Genomic DNA, 24272 nt, shown 5'->3' on the forward strand with positions numbered 1-24272 from the left:
CAGAACAGCAGAGGAGGAGCCTTCCCCCACAACGTCCCACTGCCCAGGTCCGGACAGACAGAAATGTGGTACTTGTCCTCCAATACACAATATATGACGGGATTAGCATCAACCTGTTGATGGCTCTGGGGACAAAGAGCAGAGGGAGAGAAGGGGGGACAGAATGAGGAAAGAAAGGAGAAATAAGGGACAGGAAAAAGGAAGAGGCAGGGGAGAGAGAGGAAAGAGGGAGACAAGCAGAGGTCACGAGCATGCTGGGTATCCGAATGGTGTGTCTAGGAATGAAAAGCATTTAAAAACCAAAACCATAAAACTACACCGATAAAGTGCTGGGCTGTCATCTGAGTGTTGCAGCTGCACAGTCTCCATGCATCAGCTGCTCCACCCCTCAGCTGCTCTACCCATCAGCTGCTCCACCCACCAGGTACTCCACCCATTAGCTGCTTCACCCCTCAGCTGCTCCACTCATCAGTTACTCCACCCATCAGCTACTCCACTCAGCAGCTGATCCACCTATCAGCTATTCCACTCATCAGCTGCTCCACCATCAGCTACTCCACCCATCAGCTGATCCACCTATCAGCTATTCCAGCCATCAGCTACTCCACCCATCAGCTACACACCAGGCACTGGAGGATTCACAGGGACGGGATCTCTCCTGGGAAATCTTCAGATGAACAGATATTAAGCATTTCTGAGTCTTTGCACTGGGCTGATTTTGCTCATAGGTAGGCTGTTGGTTAGTTATAGAGGGGAAATGACAGCCAGTTCTTAAAAGTTTACTTCTAGGGTAGCCAGCTTTCTGTTATGCATTTTTGCCGAGCTACAAGCAGGTTGAGAACACCACTAACAGTTGGTCCACAGGACAACATGTGGGTCTGCCTTCTGCTGCATGCATGTATTCACCCGGTGAGGAATAGACCTGTGCTGGAGGGAACAAGCCCCCCAAGTGTGGGGCTCTGTGGCCCCTGGCTTCTATTTACATGACCACGACCATTGTGTGAGAGCTTAGAAAAGTAACTGAGTCTAGGTAAGACCCAACAGCTTTATGAAGGGCCATGCGTTACAGACGTCGATGTGAGTTTCAGTCCCTTAGGAAGAGGCAGATCATTCTAGAAGCAAGCAGGAAGAGCATAGACACAGCAGACCAGAGTGCCACCCCTTAGGATAGACAAGATAACTGCCTTGCAAGGACCCTTTCACGGCCACACATACACACACACACACACACACACACACACACACACACACACGTGCGTGCGCACTCGGCAAAAGGTCACGCGATAGCTGGCAAGTCTGCAAACGGCACTTGTGAAACCCACTTGGAGCCAGGGAGCAATGGCATACACCTATAATCTCAGCATTTGAGTGGTGGATGGAAGCCAGAGGATCAGATAGATGTTCAAGGTCATCTTTGGCTTTGTAGGGAGGTGGGGGCCAGCCTGGGCGCTACAAGGTCTTATCTCATCAAAACAATACACAAGCAACAACAACAACAATAAACCATTACTTGCTCCATCCAGCCCGTCCATGCTCTTCCAGCTGGGCAAAGCTGACTCCTCCAGGAGACGCTGGCCACGGTCCCTGGCCTGCCTTGGTGCAGCCTCCGCTGAACAGGTCTTCAGGGCGTCGTCTGTAGTGAAGGAGTATGCAGACTGAGACCGCTGTGGAAAGAGAGATGTGTGAGCTTTTAGCACAGTCCTAGGACGAGGGCCTCTAGCTCAGCAGTGAGCATGGTCCAGCGAGCAGAGGACACTGCACGGTGAGGCTGTCTTCCACAGCCAGGCTAGGAGCCACAGATCAGCACCGATGTTTGCTTTGAACACAGTAGGCTGAGGAGGGAAAGGACACTTCACAAAACCACTGAAAGCATCCATGAAGACAGGGACCTTGGGACCCTTGAGCACACCATCTCCCAGCTGGTTGCTGTGACACCCCCACACCCTCCTATCCCAGTGACAAATGCTCTTTTTGCCTCTCCCAGCAGAGGGGAGAGCAAAGGAGACATGGTGTGCTCTCTCAGAGATACACAAGCAGGGCGTGGCAGGATCTGGGCGGAACGCGGGAGCCCTGTGCTTGAATGTCATTTCTGCCACGGCCTTGGCCAACAATCTGGAAACTCCCTTTTCCTCTAAGCTCACTGTGCATTTCAGGGTAAGTGATAGCTTCGAAACTGTCCAAGGGCTGGGGAGACGGCTCAGCCAGAGAAGTGTTTGCTTTGTAAGCGTGAAAACCCATGTCAAACCCCCAGAACCCACGCTGAAAACCAGGTATGGACAACTGAGGTGGTGTACACACATCCATCCTGTGCCCCAAGGTCCTGCTCATAGGGGAGTTAAGCAGACATGCATCACAGGGCATGCAGCCACACTGCATCCAGTCAGGACGCAGGAGGTGCATTCTTGTCACCAGAATCCAGGACAGTTCTGGTGACGTAACTCAACAATATAGGGCAGGGTGGTCAAGGAGTTATCTCATTTTGCCAAATCCTTTGCAGGAAGTTAAGAGGCCTCAGAATCACTGCAATGAAAACTTGTTCCAACAGGTGACGCGGTAGTGCTTGTGTGCCTACCAGGAAGTGCTGGGATGACTTGAGCAGTTGGCTTTCTCCTTACTCTGACTCACTCCTGCCATCCCTGGTCTCTGCTTTTCTTCCCTTCTTACCCACACAAGGGTCTGTGGGAGAAGCCAGCTTGGAGAGAGCTGGGAGGGCCCGGGGAGGCTCTGGACCCCCCGCTCATGAATGTTCACGTTACTAACACACAGAAGATGGAGAGATTTGAGCCGTCAGGCACCGCCTCTCTACTCTGGAGGCGGTAGCTAAGAAGTGGTCAAAGTCATCTCCTCTTGCACCTGGGACCTCAGGGGGCTTTTTAACTATTCAAAGGCTCTATTTTCCTCAATGTAAGGGTCTCAATCCTGCACTGGTGTGAGAAAGCAGGTTCTCCGTGAGCTGGAGAAGATGGCTTGCTTTGCAAGTACGAAGACCTGAATTCGATTCCCAGCACCCACATATAAAAGCTGGATGCAGACGGGCAAACATAATCCCAGCATTGGGAAGGTGGAGACAGAAGGGTCCCTGGGGCTGGCACCTGACTTGTCTGAACTGGTGAATTCCAGACCAGAGGCAGAGCCCATTCCCAAAAACCAAGGTGGACCAAGCTGGAGGAAAGACACCTGAACTTGACCTCTGACCTCCACATGCACACCTGCACACAGGTGCACACACACATGCAGCCCATGAACATCTTTATCTTTTCTAAGTTGGTCTCCACGTAAAAACTCCCCAGCAACCTGTGCTTTCTCTCAGCTTCTTGCTCTCCCCTGTATCCCACATGCTCCCCCCCCACACTCCCTGCTCTCCGCTGGGACCTGGGTAGCACTCTCAACTCCAGATGGCAAAATGTGCCTCACCCTTTCCCGTGGGAGAAAGGCTCTAATCCACACACAGGCATGCAGAGAGTGTGTGGGGGGGGGCAGCAGCGCTGTGCCGACTCACCCAGAGGGTGGCACGTGCTCGCTGTTGTCCTGGAGGGGCTGTGGTCTCCTCATCCTCGGCCTTCACACCATCACTCTGGGGCTGTGGCCACTCCGGCCCCTCTTCCTCTGCCTGTGGCTCTGCTTTGCTCTTCTGCTTTCTTATAATCTGGGGAAACAGGGACATATCACTGAGGAGGCTTCAGGAGGCTAAGTACCCTTTCCCAGTCACTGAGGAGGCTTCTGGAGGCTAAGTACCACGACGGGGTCATCTTCGGGATGCTTTCCCATACACCCAGAAACTTAGTCCAACAGCTTGCTTCAGATCCCCCTTGTGTTGACAGGGCACATATAGCCTCGATGGCCTACAGCTCCTGTGGTTGACAAGGGCAGCCACCCTTCTCCATCTGCAGGGGAATCAGCCTCCTTCACAGCAGATACCTCACGCCACTGACAGGACTGGGGAAAGTGCCAGTCGTGCAAACATTGAGATCAAAGTTTGCTCCCCAGAACCCTCGTGAAGAGCTGGTGGGTAGCTCACAGGTGTCATTCTAGCACCAGGGAGGCAGAGACAGGAAGGTGTCTGAGGCTCACTGGTCAGCTGACCTAGCCTAATCTGTGGGTCCCAGGTCCCAGTGAGAGACCATATATCAAAAATCAAAGAGTGATGGAGCTTGAGGAATGATTGCCGTAGGTGGACATAACATGGTATAGTGTTTGCTTAGAGAAACTATGAATCTCCTGTATCCATCAGGACATCTTCAAATCACGTACAGCACCTGATAGATGTGTTATTAAGATAGTTGCTGGGCTCACTGTTTGGGGAACAATAATGAGAGAAAAGCATACATGTTAGTAAAAATGTAGATGTCATGGGTGTGCTGTGTGGTACCAGGCAGGCGATGCTCAAAGCGCAGGAATAGGAAAAAACAGGCTTCTGGAGGTGGCGGAAGATCAGTGGTTAAGCTAGCATGCTTTCTTGTCCGTGTGGACTCAGCCTACTGCTTGGTCCAGCAAGTTCAAGCTGTCCTTTTTGGAACCTTCTGGAATTCCTTTCCCTACATGTTTTAGATCCTTGGTTGAATGACCTGTATATAAGGGGCCCGTGGCTATCAATGGCTGATTGTGGTATCTTTCTGACGTTCCCGGGTTCTCTATGTAAGTGACTCTCACTCCACGCTAGACTCTGTGCTGGGGACTACAGAGGAATTCTGGGAGATGCACACTGCCATTCTCCGCATTTGATAGGAGAGAATGCAGGACCAGCGAGACTCATGTGTCAGCTAAAGCTGCACAGCACACAGGCCTGGTGCCTTTGGCTGCGGGTCTTCATTTGGCTGCGGGTCTTGACTGGAGGAAGCATCTGGAAGGCTTAAGGAGAGGCAGACACCCAGGTCCCTTTTTGCCCTCAGCTGTGCTGGCACAGCCATGTGCAGTTAGTGGGTCCATGGGTATAGATTCCTCTGGGCCCCTAATGTCTACAGATGGGGCAGCTGAGAACGTGACCAAGGTGGAATTCCTCAGTGGGTATCTGTTCACAAGTTTGTGTGTGCACACATGTACAGAGGTCAGAAGTCAACCTTGGGTACTCTCCTCGGTCTCTGTCCTTTCTTTATATTCAAACAGGGTCTCATATTAAACCTGCATTTTGCCTACTGGGCTAAGCTGGCTGCCCAGTGAACCCCAGGGACCCACATTATCCTGGGATGAAAAGCACAAGCCACTCAGGGTGTGCGGTGAGCTTTTACTGAAGTGAGCGGTCTCCCAGCTCTCAGTGGACTTTCAGATGACCGAGTCATGAGAAGGGCAGTCATGAATGAAGGTGCCTGCTGAGGCAGAGAGGTGCCAATCAAGGCACTCCTCCCATTTCTAGGGTGAGATCAGCTGTATTTGTCTATGGGCTTTCAGGACTCTCCTCCGTGCCCCCCGCAGGGCTGGCCAGCGCTGTCTCCTACCTTCTAACGCTCTACATCGGGCTCCAGGGGAGACCATCTGTTAGCTTAGCTCCCAGGTTTCCAGCTGCAGGTGGAGCTATCCCTGCCCTTACCCAGGATTGGGCAACACCTCTGGGTGCCCTCAGGAGGGAGGTGTCCTTGCCGTGTGAATGGGGTTTGAGTCTCTGTGGCTGAGAGCAAAGGATGAAGTTTATCAAGATATTTTACTGACAACCCTTCTCAGGGGTCTCTATAGTCTTCCCGTCCATGGGAAATATTCCCTTCTCCGGCCTCTGCCCTGAGTTCTGCCAAGGGTCTGATGCTCTGGCCGCTCAAAAGTGAGGAAGGCAGGGGCAGCAGACAGACTGGACTCTGTGGCTTGCTTCCTTCTGCTCTAACTCTGGTCAGGGTATCAGCCAATGGGTCCATCCCGAGTTTGCCCTTCAGCTCTCCAGCCCCTGGCCTGGACCCTGTGACCATCTGAATTGCCCTACCCTCTGCAGGATGGTGGTAGCTAGTTCCTCAGTCAGCTCTTCTTTGTGGTCCCGCAGGTAGCTGGCCTCGTTCTGCTTGTCCTGTGGAGGAAAGAGAATGGAGAATGTAGGGTCATTGTCACAGCGGTCCTGGCAGCAGTACAAAGGAGGCCACACACGCCTTGCTGAGGCTAGAGTGATGTGGACTGGCCATCTGCACTTGCTTGTGACAGTCAGTATGCTCCCACTTGCTACGCCGTCCTGGGCCCACCACAGGAAGGAGGTCCTACCAGGCTGTCCCCGTGGGATTCTGCTTTGTAAATAGCTTCCTCAATGGCTTCTTCTGCCACTCGTAGGGCGACAGCCAAAGTGTCCATCATGCTGTGTCCTAGGACGGGAGAGAATATAGAACGGGTCACAAATGCCACATGGGTTACTTTTCTGCTTACAATCCTGGGGTTCCGGGACACACTCGAGCTGCTCAGGATGGAATATGAGCCCACTGTCCTCGGCATCCACCTCACCACCGCCTCCACCATCACCCGCGTCCCACGCCATCTGTCTCCCTCTCCCATCTCTGCCTTCTGGTATCCTTCTGTGTAAGCGAGACGGTTCTGGAGGCTGTCAGAAAGTAAGGTTTCTTTGTCCACACTCTCAGACAGCACACATTCTCACTTCCATTTGGTACACTCCCCCATGGTGATAACATGGGTAGAAATTATTAAATGCCCCAAAAGACACTGGGCTACGAACATGGCTTACAGCAAACCCTGGGGCCATAGACAACTATTGATGACTGAGCAGAGGCACGTGCTGGGGTCCAGCTGAGGGTTCCACATCTCTAATCATGACAGTTAATCCAGTCAGGGGCCTTGTGGTCAGAGAGCTGCACGTCTGTAGTCACTGTGGTAATTCACATGGCACAGAGGGACCTGTGATACTCACACTGGCTGGGTCATTTGCCCAAGGTTACACAAGGAGACAGCATGTTACTATTGCCATCCAGTACTACTGAGAAAGGCTTTGCAGAGTAAAATGAAGGCAGGACAATGATCTTTTAAAATAGCACAACAGTGTGTGTGCATGTGTGTGTGCGCACGTGTATACATGTGTGTGCATGAAGAGGTCAGAGGTCGACTCCCAGAACTGTCCTCTATTTTTTGAACTAGGTCCTCTGGCTGGACCTGCACTCAGGGATTCAGCTGGAACAGCTAGAGAGTGAGGATCAGCATCCTCCTGCCTCCACCTCCTGAACTAGGATAGAAAGTTCACGCTACCGCACTCAGTCTTTTACGTGGGTGATGGAGATATCCAGCCTGGGAAAAGGACCAAAAATAATTTTTAAAATATTACAAATTATTACATTGAAAATTATAGTGTGTTGTGTGTGTGCCTGTCTCTCTGTGTATGTGTCTGTGTGTGTGTGTGCCTGTCTCTCTCTCTGTGCCACAGCATATGTGTGGCACCCAAAGGATAACTTATGGGAGTCAGTTTTCTTCTTCCCATGTGGTCCCAGGGTTGAACTCAGGTCATCAGGCTTGGCTGTAGGCATCACTACCTGCTGAGCCATCTCACCTGAGGTAAGGTTTTATTTTTAGTATATATTAATAGGACAAAACACTAGATGGTGTTGTGACATGTACCCAACCTACTCTCACCACTGCACTTTCAAGGAACAGGCTCGCACATTCTCAGCCAGCATGACCGAGCACACAGAGCAGGCTCCCACATTCTCAGCCAGCATGACCGAGCACACAGAGCAGGCTCCCACATTCTCAGCCAGCATGACGGCATGCACAGAGCAGGCTCCCACATTCTCAGCCAGCATGACGGCGTGCACAGAGCAGGCTCGCACATTCTCAGCCAGCATGACCGAGCACACAGAGCAGGCTCGCACATTCTCAGCCAGCATGACGGCGTGCACAGAACAGGCTCGCACATTCTCAGCCAGCATGACCGAGCACACAGAACAGGCTCGCACATTCTCAGCCAGCATGACGGCGTGCACAGAGCAGGCTCGCACATTCTCAGCCAGCATGACCGAGCACACAGAGCAGGCTTGCACATTCTCAGATAGCATGACCGAGTGCACAGAGCAGGCTCACACATTCTCAGATAGCATGACGGAGTGACTCCGCTACCCTAGGTTCTAGGCTGGGTTCCCGTGACGCCCTGTGCGTGAACTCAGGTATTTTCTAAGATAGTGGTCATACCAGGCATTCAACTGCGCATGTATGTGATGGGGATGGTTACCAAGTCCCAGAAAGGCTTTAGATGCCATGCTATAATTTTTTGATAAGGGTGTTGGTCTAAAATACAGACGTTAGTAAATTATAGGATAGTTTCACACAGGAAGCATTGGTTCCTGGCTTGACTATTATCTTCCAGTTCCAGAGCTCTTGTTGGTCAATCACAGCATGGTTAGGATCACAACTCCCCAATCCAACAGCCTCTCCAGCCCTCCCACGTCCCAGTGGCTGTCCGTATAGCAACCTCACCTTCCGACTGCCTGTAGAAAGTCGAATCACTTCCTGAAATGCTCCCTTCATTCTCCAGGGTCGGTTCAAACAATCCTGCTCCTAGGGGAGAGAAGAGCACGGCCATGAAAGGTCTCTGATGAGCAAGGATGCGTTTGAGCCACCGAGCTGGTGCATTGCCCATGGTGATGAGTTTGATGGGCTCTCTAAATGCTACCGTGATCTGGTCTTTGACACGACGTCTCTCTCTGCACAACGGTTTTCAGTGCAGCTCAACCACGACTGCCTTCCAGTATCTTCTGCTATGGCTTGAGTATATTTTCTTTCCAAGCTCACAATCAACTCTGACCTTCAACCTGACGGTATCGGGAGAACCTGCCCCTGTATTAGTGGGCTAATGTTATCTTGGAAGTGGGCTTACTGTGAATGACCCCTCCTTTCCTGGTCGCCTTTTTCCCTTCCACCCTGCATGACACAGCAAGAGGGTTCTTGCCAAGGGGCTGGAGAGATGGCTCAGCGATTAAGAAGAAAGCTTTATTGCTCTTCCAGAGGACACAAGTTCAGTTTCCAGCACCCACACCAGGAGGCTCAGTCTGTTACTCCAGCACTGAGGGACCTGATGCCTTCTTCTGGACTCTGTAGGCACTACACTCGTGCCTGTGATTGTTTACACACAGGAGGGAGGGAGGGAGGGAGGGAAGGAGGGAGGGAGACAGAGAAGCTTTGCCAGACTCTTAACCTTCTAGCAAGAGGCTTCTACTGTTCCTAAGTTGTACAATCTTGTGTATTCTGATAAGCAGCCTCTGTTGGACTAAACCTTCTTTGGAGCTAGTATTGGGGAAAGGCAGAGCCACAGGGTGAAGCTGGGGACGTGAGGCTGGTCTGTAGGTCTGCACAGTACCTGTGTACCTCTGTACATCTGCACAGTACCTGTGTGTCACCTCAGCTGGGGATGTGAGGCTGGTCTGTAGGTCTGCATAGTACCCGTGGTTCACCTCAGTATGTCACCTCTTTGGCCCTTGACCTCCCTCCATACCAGAAAAACAGGTACATGGACGGTACCCCGTTGCATGAAGGGGCATCTCACTCATCTCTAGATGGAGGCCACGGCAGTTTTCCTAACAGTTGAACAGTTGCCCTGAACTAATGGTCTGTCACCCTTGTCCACTGTAGAAGCATCCGTGTAATGCAAGCTGAGAAAAAGCAAGGGAAGCCACTGCATTTGACCTCGTATGACTTCTGCTTCTCTTGGTTAAACACACCTCCCCAAGAAGCTTGAAAGAGTCTAACTGGGACCACGAAAGGCCCCATGACTCCCAAGCAAGATGCCTCCATCCTGTTTCCCCGTTTTTTATGCAGCAGGCATAGTTTTAGATGAGACACAGCCAAAGACTTCATTGAGAACACAGCAATATAAAATAATGACGGTAAAAAGCTGCAATTGAGAGAGATGAAGGTTCTTTTCCTTTCCCTGATTCTCGTGGATAAAAAGCATTTACCCATGTCAGCAGCTCTGAGCAGAGCTACTCTGGCAGAAAAACACAGCTTCAGGATGGAGCTATGTAGCTGACAACTTCCTCCTCCTGGCCGTCTTCAGAGGACCGAGGAGTGCAATTTCTCATCCCAGTAACTTGGCTGTCCTGTCTAAACACAATGTAGGCTCCCCAGGAGGACACCGACACTCCTGTGACTTGAGAGGATGCTGGATTCTGAGTCCGGTAAACAGAACCCAGAGTGTGAAGAATGTAGGATAGGGACCTGGTATAACCTCTATGAGGAAACAACTTTCTGGTGTTTTGTCAGCAGGCTGGGAAGGTGGCTCAGTGGTCAGAGCACTGCCATACAAGCATGAAGACCTGAGTTCAAATCCCCAGGATCCGTGTAAGAAGCTGGGTGTGGCCTCGTGTGCTTGTGACCCCACTGCTGTGGAAAATGGAGCTGGGAGGAACTGGTGGGTCCTGCTGGCCACCAGACTGGTGCCAGGTCAGTGAGAAGCCTTGTGTCAAGGGAACGAGAGAGGGCTAGAGAGAGAACGCCATGTCTTCCTCTGGGCTCTCACATACGTGTGCGCAGGTGCAGGGACACACAGATGACTTCTAAGACTCCGTGATTAAAACCCCTACAGGAATGTTCAGAGCCCATTCACTGGGGAGATGACCCGGGAAAGTGTTTGTTGAGGCCCTGAGCTCGATTCCCATTCTTTTAGGCTGATCACGATGTTCGTGCCTTTAATCCCAGCTCTAGGGGTTGGGGGAGACGGTGGCGGGGAGGAGACAAGTCGGCCTCTGGGGCTCCCTGGCCAGCCAGTCTAGCCTACATGTTCCTGACCTGGGAAAGACAGCAAGGTAGACACCTTTTGAGGAAGGAGGCTAGAGGTCCGCCTCTGGCCTTCACATGCGTGTGCACACATGTGTTCTCACATCCACACACATGTGCATTCACATACACAAGGAGACATTAAAAACAAAACCCTAGTTAAAACATGACACTCCATGCCACCTGCCCTCTTTCCAGAACCTGCCATTTAAACAAGTTTCTCTGTCCCTATGAAGAACGCGTACCCCAAGAACAGGGCCTCCAAGCCCAGTCTTCTCCCCTCATTCCCAGCCACCAACACCTCCAGAGCGCAGAGAGTAGGGTACCTAGGATGTCAAAGCAGGCACCGCTCTCTAGACGGTGTTTCCGGTACAGGTTCTTCAGGACCTTGGCGCTGCCAAAACGCTTGAAGCGGCTCTTCACGTTGCTGTAGAACCATTCCAGAGACTGCGTCCTCAGAAGCCTGTTAGACAAGCAACAGTTAGTACTGAAGAATAGCTACAGTGCTTAGGGGGCAACCCCCTCCACAAAGAGGTGGCATTTGTGCCTCACGAAACCGACCCGGCCTGGCCACTACCTCTGGCTGTGGAGAGCAGTAGAATGAGGCTGAGCCCTGACCTGCAGGCTCCTCACTGGATGCTTTGGGGTCCCGCTACCTCTCACCATGGGTGTGGACCCACGCTGGCCTTCTCTATGATGGAGACCTTTGGTGGACCAAGCCTCAGAGAGGTAAGCGAGGCTATCAGCCATCAGGTGGCCAGAGATGCACAGGGCCCCTGGCTGAGAAGCTAGACCCACCTGAGCCTACCCAGGGAGTCAGCAGGTGCTTGTTAGTTTAAGCTAATAAGTTCTGTGTGGTTTAGTAACGCAGAAAAGCTGACTCACAGAAACGCCTATTTAACAGTGGGCTGTATAGTTGGTACTCTACCATATTATCAGGCTTCTCACCCAGCTTGGAGAGGAAGAACCCGTGAGCCAGCAGAAGGCTCAGGACTCTTTCTCCATCAGCAGGAAGCACCATGGAAAAGGGGTTTTCTGGTGAGCAAGGCAGCTGTGGTGTGCAGACACTGACGGAGACTCCCTCACGTCCGGTAAGGATGGACGCTAAAGCCCTTCTGGTGGAGGAATCACTTTTGTTACTTTTTAAAATATGAATGTAAAAATACATTCTCTTTGGAGAACATAAAGATTTCCAGATTAAAAGGAAAAAAATTCCAAATTCAACCAAGGAACAAGCCAACACCAGCGTCTTGTGTGGACAGCATCCTCGGGTTAGAGCAAATTCAACCAAGGAACAAGCCAACAGCAGCGTCTTGTGTGGACAGCATCCTCGGGTTAGAGCCTGGCCCGCAGAAGCCCTTGTGGTGTTCTTATTGCACCTTGTTAGGCCTGTTGCTGAAGCAACAGGAAGCCCCAAAGCACAGAATCAGAAGACAACCTAAAATAACCACACTCTTTCCCTTTACAAAAGCCACCACTCTGCGGCACACAGCAACTGTCAAGCCCTTCAGGAGCTGGTTGTGTGAGCACTCTTTCTAATTTCTGTTTACACAGAATGACTCTGCTGGTAAACATTGTGTATTTTCATCCCCAGACCAGACGAGAATCCTAATTCAAGCTGAAGAATAATGCTGAGTAATTAGAACCTCGTTAGAGCCTCACCTAGGAACGCCAGACTGGTTGAGTGGATGTAAAAGGCACCCTTGTGAGAGCTGTCCGTATACAATTCTGTTCAGGTCCTAGATGCTAATGAGGAAGCCAGGTGTCCCCAGATCCCCAATGCAGCAAGACAGGGCACCTTGTGGAAGGAAGCCCCAGGATTTCCCTGCCCTGGGTGGGTTGGTCTTGGGGCCAGCAGCACTTACTCCACTCAGAGGTCTAGCAGAGAAGTGTAATCCAGCCAGGCAGGGCTTGGTTCAAATCCAGTCCTGCAGCTCTCTCTGCTCCCAGGTGGAGCTGGTGGCCACTATCATGGGTGTCACCTGGAAGCTCGGTGTGAAGGCACAACCCCGGTCATCCACTATCTTGTCAGTCTTGCTGGGTTACAATTTATGTTACAGCAAAATTCTCAGGACATCACAGCCTGTGCCCAGGGACCTAGCAAAAGTTACTGGATGTTTTAGAAAGTGGAATGATTATCTTGTCAGAAACTTTGATAACAAGAGACAGAGCGATAGCTCATCTCATTCCGTCCCAGTTCTCTAACGAAAATGAACCAGACTGGCTAACATACAGTTATAGAGCTGGACAAAACAACTAAAACCAAGCTCAAACGCAGGTGCGATAGTTATAATAAAATGACATCAAAGCACTATGACCACACACTCAAGTCTTTGCACTTGGCCAGCTTCAGCAATGACCCCTGAGGGTGGCGAAACACTGACATTACTTCTCTGGTAAGACTAGAGAATGTTACACTTACTAGCCACGTCCGAATTCAAGTCTCCTTCGTCACACACCACTAAGGAGGCAGAAATAAGAGGAACTGAATAAGATTCTGAAGTCTGCAGGCGTGTGAAGTATTTGCCCCCCAGGAAAGAAAGGAAACATTTCTGGGGATCCCTTTACAGTATTGAAGAAGTGTTGCTGTTCCCTCAGAATGTGACCAGCCACTGGGCTGCATTTTGTCCATTACTGCCCATGTGACCGAGAGTTACTGATTGCTCGGGGTCTTGTCTTCCTTACTTAAAGGAGCCAAAATTTATGAGGCACATGGACAGACTTAATGCACTGGCAAACCAACTGCAGGCTTTGGATACAGTAAGAACCATAAAGTGATAAGGGGTTTTTTTTTTTTTTCAATCTCTAGAACCCACATGCTAGAGGCAGAAAAAAGACTCATATGTGCCCTCTGACCTCACATATGCACCACGGCATGAGGACAGGGACTCATATGCACTGCCCCCGACATGCACATAAACTATGATTACATTTTAAAAGCAACAAATGCATCCCATGATATGAAGGAGCTGCCTGGAACTCCTAGTGTGGTCCCCTGTAAGAAGCAGATGGTACTCAGAACTTCAGCCAATTATATGCTTTGGGGAAAGGCCACTTCTCAGGGCTTCTCCCTGTATCACAATACAGTGGGATAGATACTAATACAGTAAGATAGATACTACAAAACAATCATACCCCAAAGAGATGCTTAAAACCAAAAGTCAAGGCAGTGGAATATAAACAGAGAACCCAGAATTGAAGCCGCCATTTCCTGCATACAATCACCTCTAATGAAGGCACTGGAAACACACAGCAGAGAAGAGACAGCATTGGGCATCCATGCACACAAGGCTGGAATGAAGCCCTCATCTCTTGGCCCATGAACCACGCTCAAACCCCAAGGAAATAACCTGAGACAATGAATACACTGAAAATCAGAGGAGCTATTTCAAGACATTGTGATGAAGGCGATAACTTTTAAAATAAGATCCCCAAACACACATGCAACAAGGGCAAAAATAGGTCAGTGGAATTAAACCAAGACCTTTGGCACACATAGGTGACACCTGACAAAGTGAGGAGACTCTCTGAGGGGAGGAAAAGACTATAAACCATAAACTGTTCACCCAACAGGGCTTTAAGACCCAGAGTGCATAGAAACTAAAAAATAAAACATCCCCCCCCAAAAAAAACATAACAAAAAACAAAACTTGGGCAAAAATGGCAAATTATTTGATATGCCAGAAGAATTTTATAACCCCAACAAGTCTACGAGAAAGCCCCGACAGCATCCTTATGGAAAAGGGAATGCAAAGCAAAGTCACCGTTAGAAATGCCTTCACCGGGTTAGAATGGCCTGGTGAGATGGCTCAGCAGAGAGAGGCGCTTGCTGTGAAGCATGAGGATCTGGAGATTGACTTCTCCAACACCCCCGTGGTGGGAGGAGAGACCCAACTGCACAAAGTTGTCCTCTGACCGCCACAAGGATGTTGTAACATGCATCCATTCACCCACAATAATAATAAATGAAACGGAATGAAAAGGTTAAAAATGCTGAGGAGAATGCAGAGAAAGGGGGACTCTTACAGGCTCTTGACAATGTCGATGAATATAGGTGCTATAGAGCAGGGTATGGAGTCCCTCAAGATCTAAACGAGAACCACCATGTGGCACAGACGTTCCACGGTGTTGTTCTAAAGGGATACAATCAGTGAATCAAAAGATGCCTGTGTGCCCATGCTTATTACAGCACTATCCATTATAGTCATGATTTGGAATCAAATGAGATTTTAATTAATAGATGAATAAAGAAAATCAAGAATTTGCACAAACTTGAGCATTAATCAATCCTAAAGATGAAAGCCTGCCCTCTGTAGCAACACCAACCAGACTGGAGGGTGACACCAACTGACACAGCCGGACACAGAAGGAGAAACACAGGTTCCCACTCACGTGGAAACGAAAATTGACCTCACAGACGCAGAGAGAACAGAGGTGACTAGAAGTTGAGAGGGTTGGGGGAGTAGACATTGTAGTCGGAGGCTGCTCTTTCGTTTCCTGGCTGCCCAGACCCGAATATTCACACAGAAACTGTATTATTACAACATTGTTTGTCCTATTAGTTCAGGCTTCTTATTAACTAACTCTTACATCTTAAATTAACCGAGTTTCTATTATTTTATATTTTACCATGAGTCTCGTGGTTTGTTACCTCTTGCTTCTTAGGCAGCTACATGGTGTCTGCCCTTTCCGGCAGCTACATGGTGTCTGCCCTTTCCGGCAGCTACATGGTGTCTGCCCTTTCCGGCAGCTACATGGCATCTCTCTGACTCTGCCTACACTCTATCTCTATCTCTGTTCTGATTTCCTGCCTGGTTTTACTCTGCTAAGCCATTGGCAAAGAAAGCTTTATTCATTAACCAAGAAAGGCATCACATAAACAGAAGGACTTCTCACATCAAACAGAGCTTGTATAACAGGTCTAATTACATAGCAGTGGTAAGATCTAACTACCCACGGGACAGTCAGGTGGCTGCATGTCACAGCAATTTATTACATATTTTAAAAAGAACCAGGAGAGGTGCTGATGAGTCTCAATACAAAGAAGTAATAAACATTTAAGGAGACAACAATGCTAAAGACCCCAGTGTGACCAATACACAATGCATATTAAATTAGCACTCAGTGTTCTATACACAAATGTATCATGATGTCAATTAAAAGTCTTAATAAAAAAGAGAAGGGGGGGGTCTGAGACTGATCCATGCAACCCACATGGTAGGAGAGAACCAACTCCTGAAAATTGTTCTCTCACCCCTACACATGCACTGTGAACAAGAAGCACAGTCTAAATAATCTTATAACAATTTCTACAAAAGGTGCAAGAGCTGAAGAAACGGCTCCATGCCATCTGCTAGTACAGATCTTGCAGAGGAACAGTGGTGGATTCCCAACACCTGTATTAGCTGGCTCACAACCACCAGAGACTCCAGTTCCAGGGCATCTAGCACCCTCTTCTGGCCTCAGTAGCCCATGCATTCATGGGCATCCACACCAACCTCACACATATGCATAATTAAAAAATGAAATACAATCTGAAAAAATGCAGAGTCCATGTTCTTGTTATTGCTACAGTCCTTTTGGCAAGACTCTTAGCCTTAGAAACTTCCAGAAACCTATGGACTGGTGTGTGGCAGGAAAGGAGCTTTGTGGGAGACTGGAGTATGCATTGTTAGGTAAAGACTATGACACAGCATGACCCATCAAGAATCTGTTTCTAGAATAGAATGGATTTGCATGTGCCTAGGGCCTTTCCTTTCAATGACTTATCTGGGTGTTCTTGCCTGGCTTGGGCATAGCAGGTCATCCTCTCTGACCTGGGTGTTCTTGCCTAGTATTGGCATAGCAGGGCAGCCTCTCTGGCCAGGCTGTGCTTAGCCTTGAGACCCCTGGCCTAGCCTTGGCCATTTTCATCTATCAGGTAGTCCTCATGACTCCTGGCTCCGCCCACAAGCTTACTCACTCCGTTCTGTGTGGCTCATTGAGTTTGATTTGATTAAACCTGGCAGCTGTCAAGCCTTTCAGCCTCCCTGGTCTGGGGAGGAAGGCAGCAACCATCTGAGTGCAGCTTCTCTTCTGACCCCTTGTTTACACAGCAGATTAGCACTTACTCTTTTTGTTTGTTTGTTTTGTTTTTCGAGACAGGGTTTCTCTGTGGTTTTGGAGCCTGTCCTGGAACTATCTCTTGTAGACCAGGCTGGTCTCGAACTCACAGAGATCCGCCTGCCTCTGCCTCCCGAGTGCTGGGATTAAAGGTGTGCGCCACCCCCGCCCGGCAGCACTTACTCTTTATTTGTCAGAAGTAACCTGAAGTAAGAAGATTTAGCCATGTGGATCTGGAAATCAGCTGCGCTTGGTTTAGCTGCAGCCTCTTATACTCTTGAGCCAAGGTGTCTTGTGCAGAAGAGTGTGTAGCCTCCTGTTAATGAGTATGATCCACAGAGACCACTAGCAAAACCAACCAGCACACACATCCTCCTTCCCTCAAAGGCCTCGACAGCACTGGCTTTTCTTCCTACATCTCCACGCTCTTCTGCACAAGGGGGCAGAAGAGAAGCCACGCTCAGATGGTTCTCAGTTGATGGAACTGTTTAGGGAGGATTATAAGGTGTTGTTATGGAATAAAAATTTTGTACATTGTGAAGATTTGTCACTTGAATTGGTTTAATAAAAAGCTGAATGGCCAATAACTAGGCAGGATTTTTTGGTGCAGAGAGAATGCTGGGAAGAAGGGTGGAGACGCAGAGGGTCACCAGCCAGAGATGGAGGAAGCAGAAAAGCAGCATGGGCAGTACAGAGTAAAGACAATAAAACCACGAGGCAGAAAGCAAATGAATAGAAATGGGTTTGTTTAAATTATAAGAGCCAGGTAGAAACAAGTTTAAGCTATCAACTGAGATTTCATAATTAATCATAAGAATCTATGTAATTTTTTTGTGAGCTAGTGACCCAAAAACACAACCTTCCTACAAATGGTGCTCAATATTTGGCCACATATATATATGACCTGAAAAAGACTTTTAAAAACGTTCTAAACACACTAATGGCGCCAAACACAACATCCTAGTATCATGGTTCTCGTGTTGGTCACATCTCCCGCCCGCTGTCTGCGTGCCTGAGCAGCCAGTGTGCCATGAGCTGAACCACATGGTGGGTTTAAGGCTTTGCTCATGCAGACAGAAAGGTTACAGATACACAGTAAAAAAGTTTCAGACAGAAAAAGACCCTACAAATAGGTTGCAATGTGTTTAACAATGTGAGTAGTCTTAAGGAAAAAAATTAGGTATAACAGGCATAGAAAAATATAGTTTATATATATCATATATATAATATATAAACTTTATATATATGTAAATATATATATTCCTTCCTGGTTAATAGAGATCAGATTTGACCAGGGAAGACCTCCTGAGTATTTTGGCTACAGACATGGGGCAGGAAGCCAAAAAATACTACAGGCAGATGACATGTAAGCTGATCCCTTGACAGGGCAACAGCCCTGAGATGAGACCTGATAAATTTTGTTGGCTCCAGAGTCCTCATGACTGATCATTACATGCCATCCTTTCATATGGCATGCATCGAGATTTATATTACAGTTTGGTTATACAGTTCAAATGGACTTATAAAGTTGACAGACTATCTTCTTAAACATAAAACAAAACCATCTTTAACTGACTTGTGCACACTGCACATTCCACACATGTGCTAATACAGATAGATATATCTGCTGTAAACGGGTCTAATCTTTGAACATTGGCTCAAATTTTAATTTGAACTGTAATTTTAATTTGTGTTGATAAGGGAGGCAAAGGTCATTTGATCTGTTGAAGAGATATTTGAGAGGCTGGAGAGATGGCTCCTCTGTTAAGAGTGCTTGCTGTTCTTGCAAGGAACCTGAGTTTTAGTTCCTAGAACCCACATTAGGGAGCTCACAACCACCTGCAACGCCAGCTCCAGGAGACCTGGTGGCTCCTTTTGGCTTCCACAAGCACCAAACATACATGTGATGCACAAACAAACCTTCAGGCAAATACTCATACCATAAATAAAAAATACATAAATCTTTAAAAACAGAGAAAAATTAATTACATGCATAGAAATGTTATAAAGAAACTTGTTGTTTTGCATGAGAATAAGCATCAAAATAAAAAATAAAATAAAATAGTAAGCAAAAAACCTGGGGATTTTACTTTTGGCTTCAGGACCCTGAGGAATTTCCACAGTCCCTGCTGAGTGAGGAAAGTAACATTCCAAAAATGACTGATCACAAGCACAAAGTGTCCTGGAACACATGTCTTAATGGTTGCTGTTCACAAACATACGTGTAGGGTTAGTTTGGATTAAGTCAACATCCTTGAACATATAATGACATTCCCTCCCCAAGTTGCAGTCTCAGAGGTAGGGCAACATCAGAGAAGGCAGTTTATCAATACATGCTGGGCACCCCCTTTGCTTCATCAGTAGAAGCAAGACACAGCACCCTACTTGTTTCTGAGAAGCAGTCAACAAAGAGAGGCATAATTCCCATAGTCTATGAAATATCTTTCATAGTTCCCTTCTCAACACAGATACAGAAAACACAAACTGGAAACTCATGCACAAGTTGGGACAAAAATGATCCATTTCGACTGAAAAACACCCCTAGTAACCAACAGGCAGCCTCTGGTAAAGGCTGTAATAATTGATCACGTTAAATTGTTAAATTTGTTAAGGTTACCAGAACAAGCGATGTTCTTTCTGCCAAAGTCTTGGACCGAGACGAAACCCAAGAGTCTTGAGAAAGAATCAAATGGCGGGAGGCAGGTGATAGAGACCCCAAATCTGCCCTCTGTGTGTTCCTGGATAGAAGCGCCCCAATTAGAAGGTGACCCAGGCATCCTTTTAGAGAAGAGACGCGGGGCTCCGTGCAGAGAGTAATGCAGAGGGAAGGACTGGCTCACGGCACCGCCGGTTTCTATTACTGGCTTCAGGAGGAGGTGTTGCGGACTGTGAAATCTCGCCAAGAAAAGCCCATCAACACATGTGCACCGGGGAAAGAGCCGCCGAAGCTCACTTAAAGCCTCTGGGTTCATAAAACTTTGTAGAGAAAATTCACATGGGTTTTTACATTTATGTCTTTCACCTTTCTCTCTCTGCCAAGTCAAGACACACAGGTTTGAAACAATCCCCAGTGTGGTCCCGCCATGTGCTTCCTCCCTCAGCCACACGACAGGGCTTTGATGAGGCTCATAGTACAAACACACACCCCACAGCAGGAAGAAGGTGTCTGGATGAGAGCTGGGAGTCTTTCCTGTCACCCCCCAGGTAAAGAAAAGCTCAAGTGTACCCAGACAAACTCTAATACATGCACAATCAAGTGACAGATCCAACCCCACCCCTCGCTATCTCTGGGACCACAACATGTCTCTTTGCTTCTGTGAATTTTGGTATCTTTGTGTCTAAAATGATTACCGGTCAGCCTGTGCTCTGATTTCTACAAATTTTCATAACTTTATTTTCAGTTATAAAGTGTGTATGTGTGTGTGCGCACACGCGTGTGTATGCGCACATGTGGGCGCAGTGCCTACAGAGGCCAGAAGAGGGCATCAGATCCCCTGGAGCTGGAGCTCCAGGTGGTTGTAAGCAGCCTAACATGGGTGCTGGGCACTGAGCTAAGGTCCTCCACAAGCACGTCTCACACATCATACGCGCACAGAAAGGTTTGAAAGATCCCAATTCTCTGGACTGTGTTGCATTAGGCAAAAGATTTGGACAATATGAAGAGACCAGAGCAAATGCTGCCCTAGAAATGGGCTCTCTTGCCCATGCCAAAAATAAACACAAACTTTGAAAAGATGCACATGGATGCAAATTCAAGGGCTGTGAATGACAAAAATGGAAAGAACTTAATGTTCTTCCTGTAAAACATGAAGTCAGGGCATTTCTGCTCAAATGTAAATCTCAGAAAAGGCTACTGATGTTCTACTTGAAAAATAAACAGAAACTCTGGGAAGGAACACAGGCCATTCAGTTGTAAATTAGTCCTGTACTCCAGGAGACAGTGGTGCCCTCAGTTCCTAAGTCTCTTGGGTTGAATTCCTCCAAGTCCCTGAATTCACTCACCTGGGAAGAATTCAAATGCCCTGCTGGTATCCAGGTGGTGCCCAGGGAGCCAGGTTCCACTATGGCTCCATGTGTCTGGAGATGCTGACCACAGGGACCCCTGTGGGTCTTGGGATTCTGTGGCCACCCAATGATTGCTTACTTCAGAATGGAAGCTGTGGACATTGGCTTCCAAACACCACCTCCAGAGTGAGCCGGTCACAGACATGCATACAGGGTACACGGCCGGGGAGGTTACTTCTTATTTCCTTTCAGCATCCTCTATGAGGCAGGACTTGGGGATTTTGAAGAGAAAAATCATTTCCATCTGCACATGACCAAAAATATCTCCCAGGAGAAGCTCTGAGGAGACCGTTTGGAGAAATGACTGTCTGCATGTTTTCTCACCTCTGACCAGAGCTGAACCAGCACCCGTCTTTCCTAACAGCTACAGACTTTTTGAGATCCTTGATTATGACGAGAGTGTGTGTGTGTGTACGTGTGTGATGGGGGAGAGTCTTCTGTTTTGTGTTAATTTCATTGGTTAAATAAAGAGACTGCCTCAGCCCTTTAATAGGACAGAAAATTAGGTAGGCGGAGTAAACAGAACAGAATGCTGGGAGAAAGAAGCCGAGTCAGGAGTCACCATGATTCTCCCACTCCAGACAGACGCAGGTTAAGATCATTCCTGGTAAGCCACCTCGTGGGCTACACAGAATACTGGAAATGGGTTAGATCAATATGTAAGAGCTAGCCAATAAGAGGCTGGAACGAATGGGCCACGCAGTGTTTAAAAGAATACAGTTTCTGTGTAATTATTTCGGGGCATAAGCTAGCCATGCAGGCGGCCAGGTTCCGGGGACGCAGCCCCACCGCTCTTATTACAACACGTGTGTGTGTGTGTGTGTGTGCACGTGTGTGTGCATTCAGAGGTCAAAGGACAGCTGTGTGCAGTTCGTTCTCTCCTTCTGCTTTTACGTGGGTTCCAGAGATCGAACTCACATTGTCAAGCTTGGCAGCAGGTGCTTTTTCCTGCTGAGCCATCTCGCAGCTTGCCAGCCCTTTCTGAGCTCTTTAGAAAGTAAATTCTCAAAAGAAAATTACCCTTGGTCATGGAGCCAGCAGACTTTGGTGGAGATCCTAACTCTCCTGCTTTGGAGTGGTAATACTGCTCAGACTAGGCATCCGACCTCTTCCCCTTCCCCCCATCTGTAGAGGGGTAACGCACCCACGCAGTACCTACCCTCTTCCCCTTCCCCCCATCGGTAGAGGGGTAACCCACCCACGCAGTACCTACCCTCTTCCCCTTCCCCCCATCTGTAGAGGGGTAACCCACCCACGCAGTACCTACCCTCTTCCCCTTCCCCCCATCTGTAGAGGGGTAACTCACCCACGCAGTACCTACCCTCTTCCCCTTCCCCCCATCTGTAGAGGGGTAACCCACCCACGCAGTACCTACCCTCTTCCCCTTCCCCCCATCTGTAGAGGGGTAACCCACCCACACACTTGGGATAGTACTCAGCACAGAGTCAGCTCTCACTAGTGTTAACATAAGAAAGTTGTGTATTCCCATGAACATCCTTTTGCTTCTTTGAGGGGGTGGAGGGCTCATTTATAAAGTCAACAGTTCAAGGTCTGAGCTCTGAAAAGGCTGGGAGCCTCCATGGCGACAGATGAGTTTTTTTTTCTTGGTTCTTGGCAGGGCCACAGATACTAAAACGGAGCTGATCAGGAAGGTAAGGAGTGGGAGGCAGGACGGGTTGGGTGTTTTGCTTTATCCAGATGATAAACAGGGCTTTGCCAAGCAGCAGGACTGTTCTGCCAAACTGCAGTTCAGAATGCCCAGAGTTTAGCTTATAGCTGTCATTTTAGAAAAAAGAAAAAGGTTGCCCAGTATTTTATCTGTGCAGAATGGAGACAGAGGCTGGGGAGGCTTCATATAGTGGAACCTCATGTCCCCAGCTGCTCTCAGAGAAGCTCACCAGGGCTGGGCATCCCTCTGTGCAGATCTCTGCACCCGATCATGGAGGACTTCTAGACTGAGCTGGCCACTCCCCCATTCAGAGCTGTCAGAGACCTTTACAAATAATCTCCATGTTCCTGTCATTCAGATGAAGGTTTTCAAAAGCATGGGACCCAAGTCACTTGAGCCTCTGCGTAGCTCCGGGTGACCAACAGCAAGAGCCCTGGGGACAGTCCCAGAGGCTTCTGATCATCTCTTCCACCCAGGGGAAGACCCAAGGTCTTCAAAAGAAAAAACCCAACCTCAAATCAGCTGCATGTTCTTGATGAGATTTTTTGAGTGTCTTGTTTTCCAGTACTCAGCAATAACATATGATGTGCTTGCTAATGCAACTTCAGGGGCTCTCCCAAAACAAAATGCTGGAGAGAAATGCTTGTGTGATATTCCTGAAGGTGCACCCCGTGAGAGTGTGATGTTCTCAGACTTTCCAAGTTGACATAGATTGACAGACTCTCACAGAGTCATGTGAACCTTGACCCAAAGACCCTGTCAGTAACTTTGAAGAAGAAAACAGAAATTTATAGACAATTATTTTGAGCAATACAAAGGCAGTTCTTCACACACAATCGGTTGCCAAGGCCACTGTGCAGCAGCGGCACCTGGCGAAAAGCCTCTTCCCTTGGCACTAGTACACAGAAGCGTGAAGATAATAAAACGTTCCTGGAAAGTATCAGAAGAACGCTCCTGAAGTCTCACGTCCTTGTTTTGCAGTCAGCGGAGACTGCTGGTTTCTTGAGCCGCTGACAAATCTAATAACGAACAGCTACATTGTGGAGGTCACACGTGTGGGTTACTCCAGCATCAAGGCATCCAGCGCCCTCTGGTGGACGTCACGGGCACTAATTCACACGTGTGTCCCCTTTACCCTCCCTCACAGAACATACACATGTAACTTAAAAAAAAAAAACACCTTAAAGTGATTAAGTTCATATGGGGATTTCCACATTTCTGGAGTCTGCAAGCCCACATCAGGATGTCCCCTGTCTGGGGCTGAGGTGAAAAGCTGCTCTCCAGCTTGTGCACAGCACCTAGAGACACATGGCCCTGGAGATGCAGGTGTCCATGTGTGGTTTCATATGAATCGAAGCTGAGGCGCTGGATGCTGGGGAAATAGAGGTCCCTGGAACAATTCTTTAGAATAAGTTAAGTACCCTGTAGTGATATTTTGTTTGTGTTTTAACAAATAAAGCTTGTCTGAAGATCAGAGTGCAGAGCTCAGCCACTAGAGGCCAGGCAGTGGTGGCACACACCTTTAATCCCAGGACTCGGGAGACAGAGGCAGATGGATCTCTGTGAGTTCAAGGCCACCCTGGGCTACATGATATTGAATCTGTCTAAAAAGAGAAACAGAGCTCACACAAAGCTCTGGGATCACACATCTTCAATCCCAGCACTATGAAGGTAGAGACAGGAGCAATATGGCTGGGCCGAGAGAGGAATATAAGGCAGAAGGAGACAGGAGCTCAGGCAGTCTGAGGTTTGGTGGAGA

General features: G+C 48.6%; 1 protein-coding gene across 2 annotated transcripts in view; it reads right to left on the reverse strand.

Annotated features, from left to right (window-relative positions):
• Positions 1–24272, reverse strand: part of LOC121464327 (myosin VIIA and Rab interacting protein) — a 191941-nt gene that overhangs the window by 49328 nt on the left and 118341 nt on the right. The window contains exons 1-7 of one of the 2 annotated variants that reach the window (XM_041677222.1): positions 19397–19574; positions 11004–11140; positions 8383–8463; positions 6175–6272; positions 5906–5986; positions 3500–3646; positions 1511–1664 (exon numbers count right to left, since the gene is read on the reverse strand). In XM_041677222.1, the coding sequence (XP_041533156.1) occupies positions 1511–1664; positions 3500–3646; positions 5906–5986; positions 6175–6264 (472 nt within the window). In that variant the 5' untranslated portion in view covers positions 6265–6272; positions 8383–8463; positions 11004–11140; positions 19397–19574. Of the gene's footprint in view, positions 1–1510; positions 1665–3499; positions 3647–5905; positions 5987–6174; positions 6273–8382; positions 8464–11003; positions 11141–19396; positions 19575–24272 lie in introns of those variants that run through there. The other variant, XM_041677220.1, reaches the window with a different exon arrangement.

Source organism: Microtus oregoni, unplaced genomic scaffold (genome assembly GCF_018167655.1).
Source record: "Microtus oregoni isolate MIOR12 unplaced genomic scaffold, Mior012 000028F_ref0000031, whole genome shotgun sequence".
NCBI classification, from domain to species: Eukaryota; Metazoa; Chordata; class Mammalia; order Rodentia; family Cricetidae; genus Microtus; species Microtus oregoni.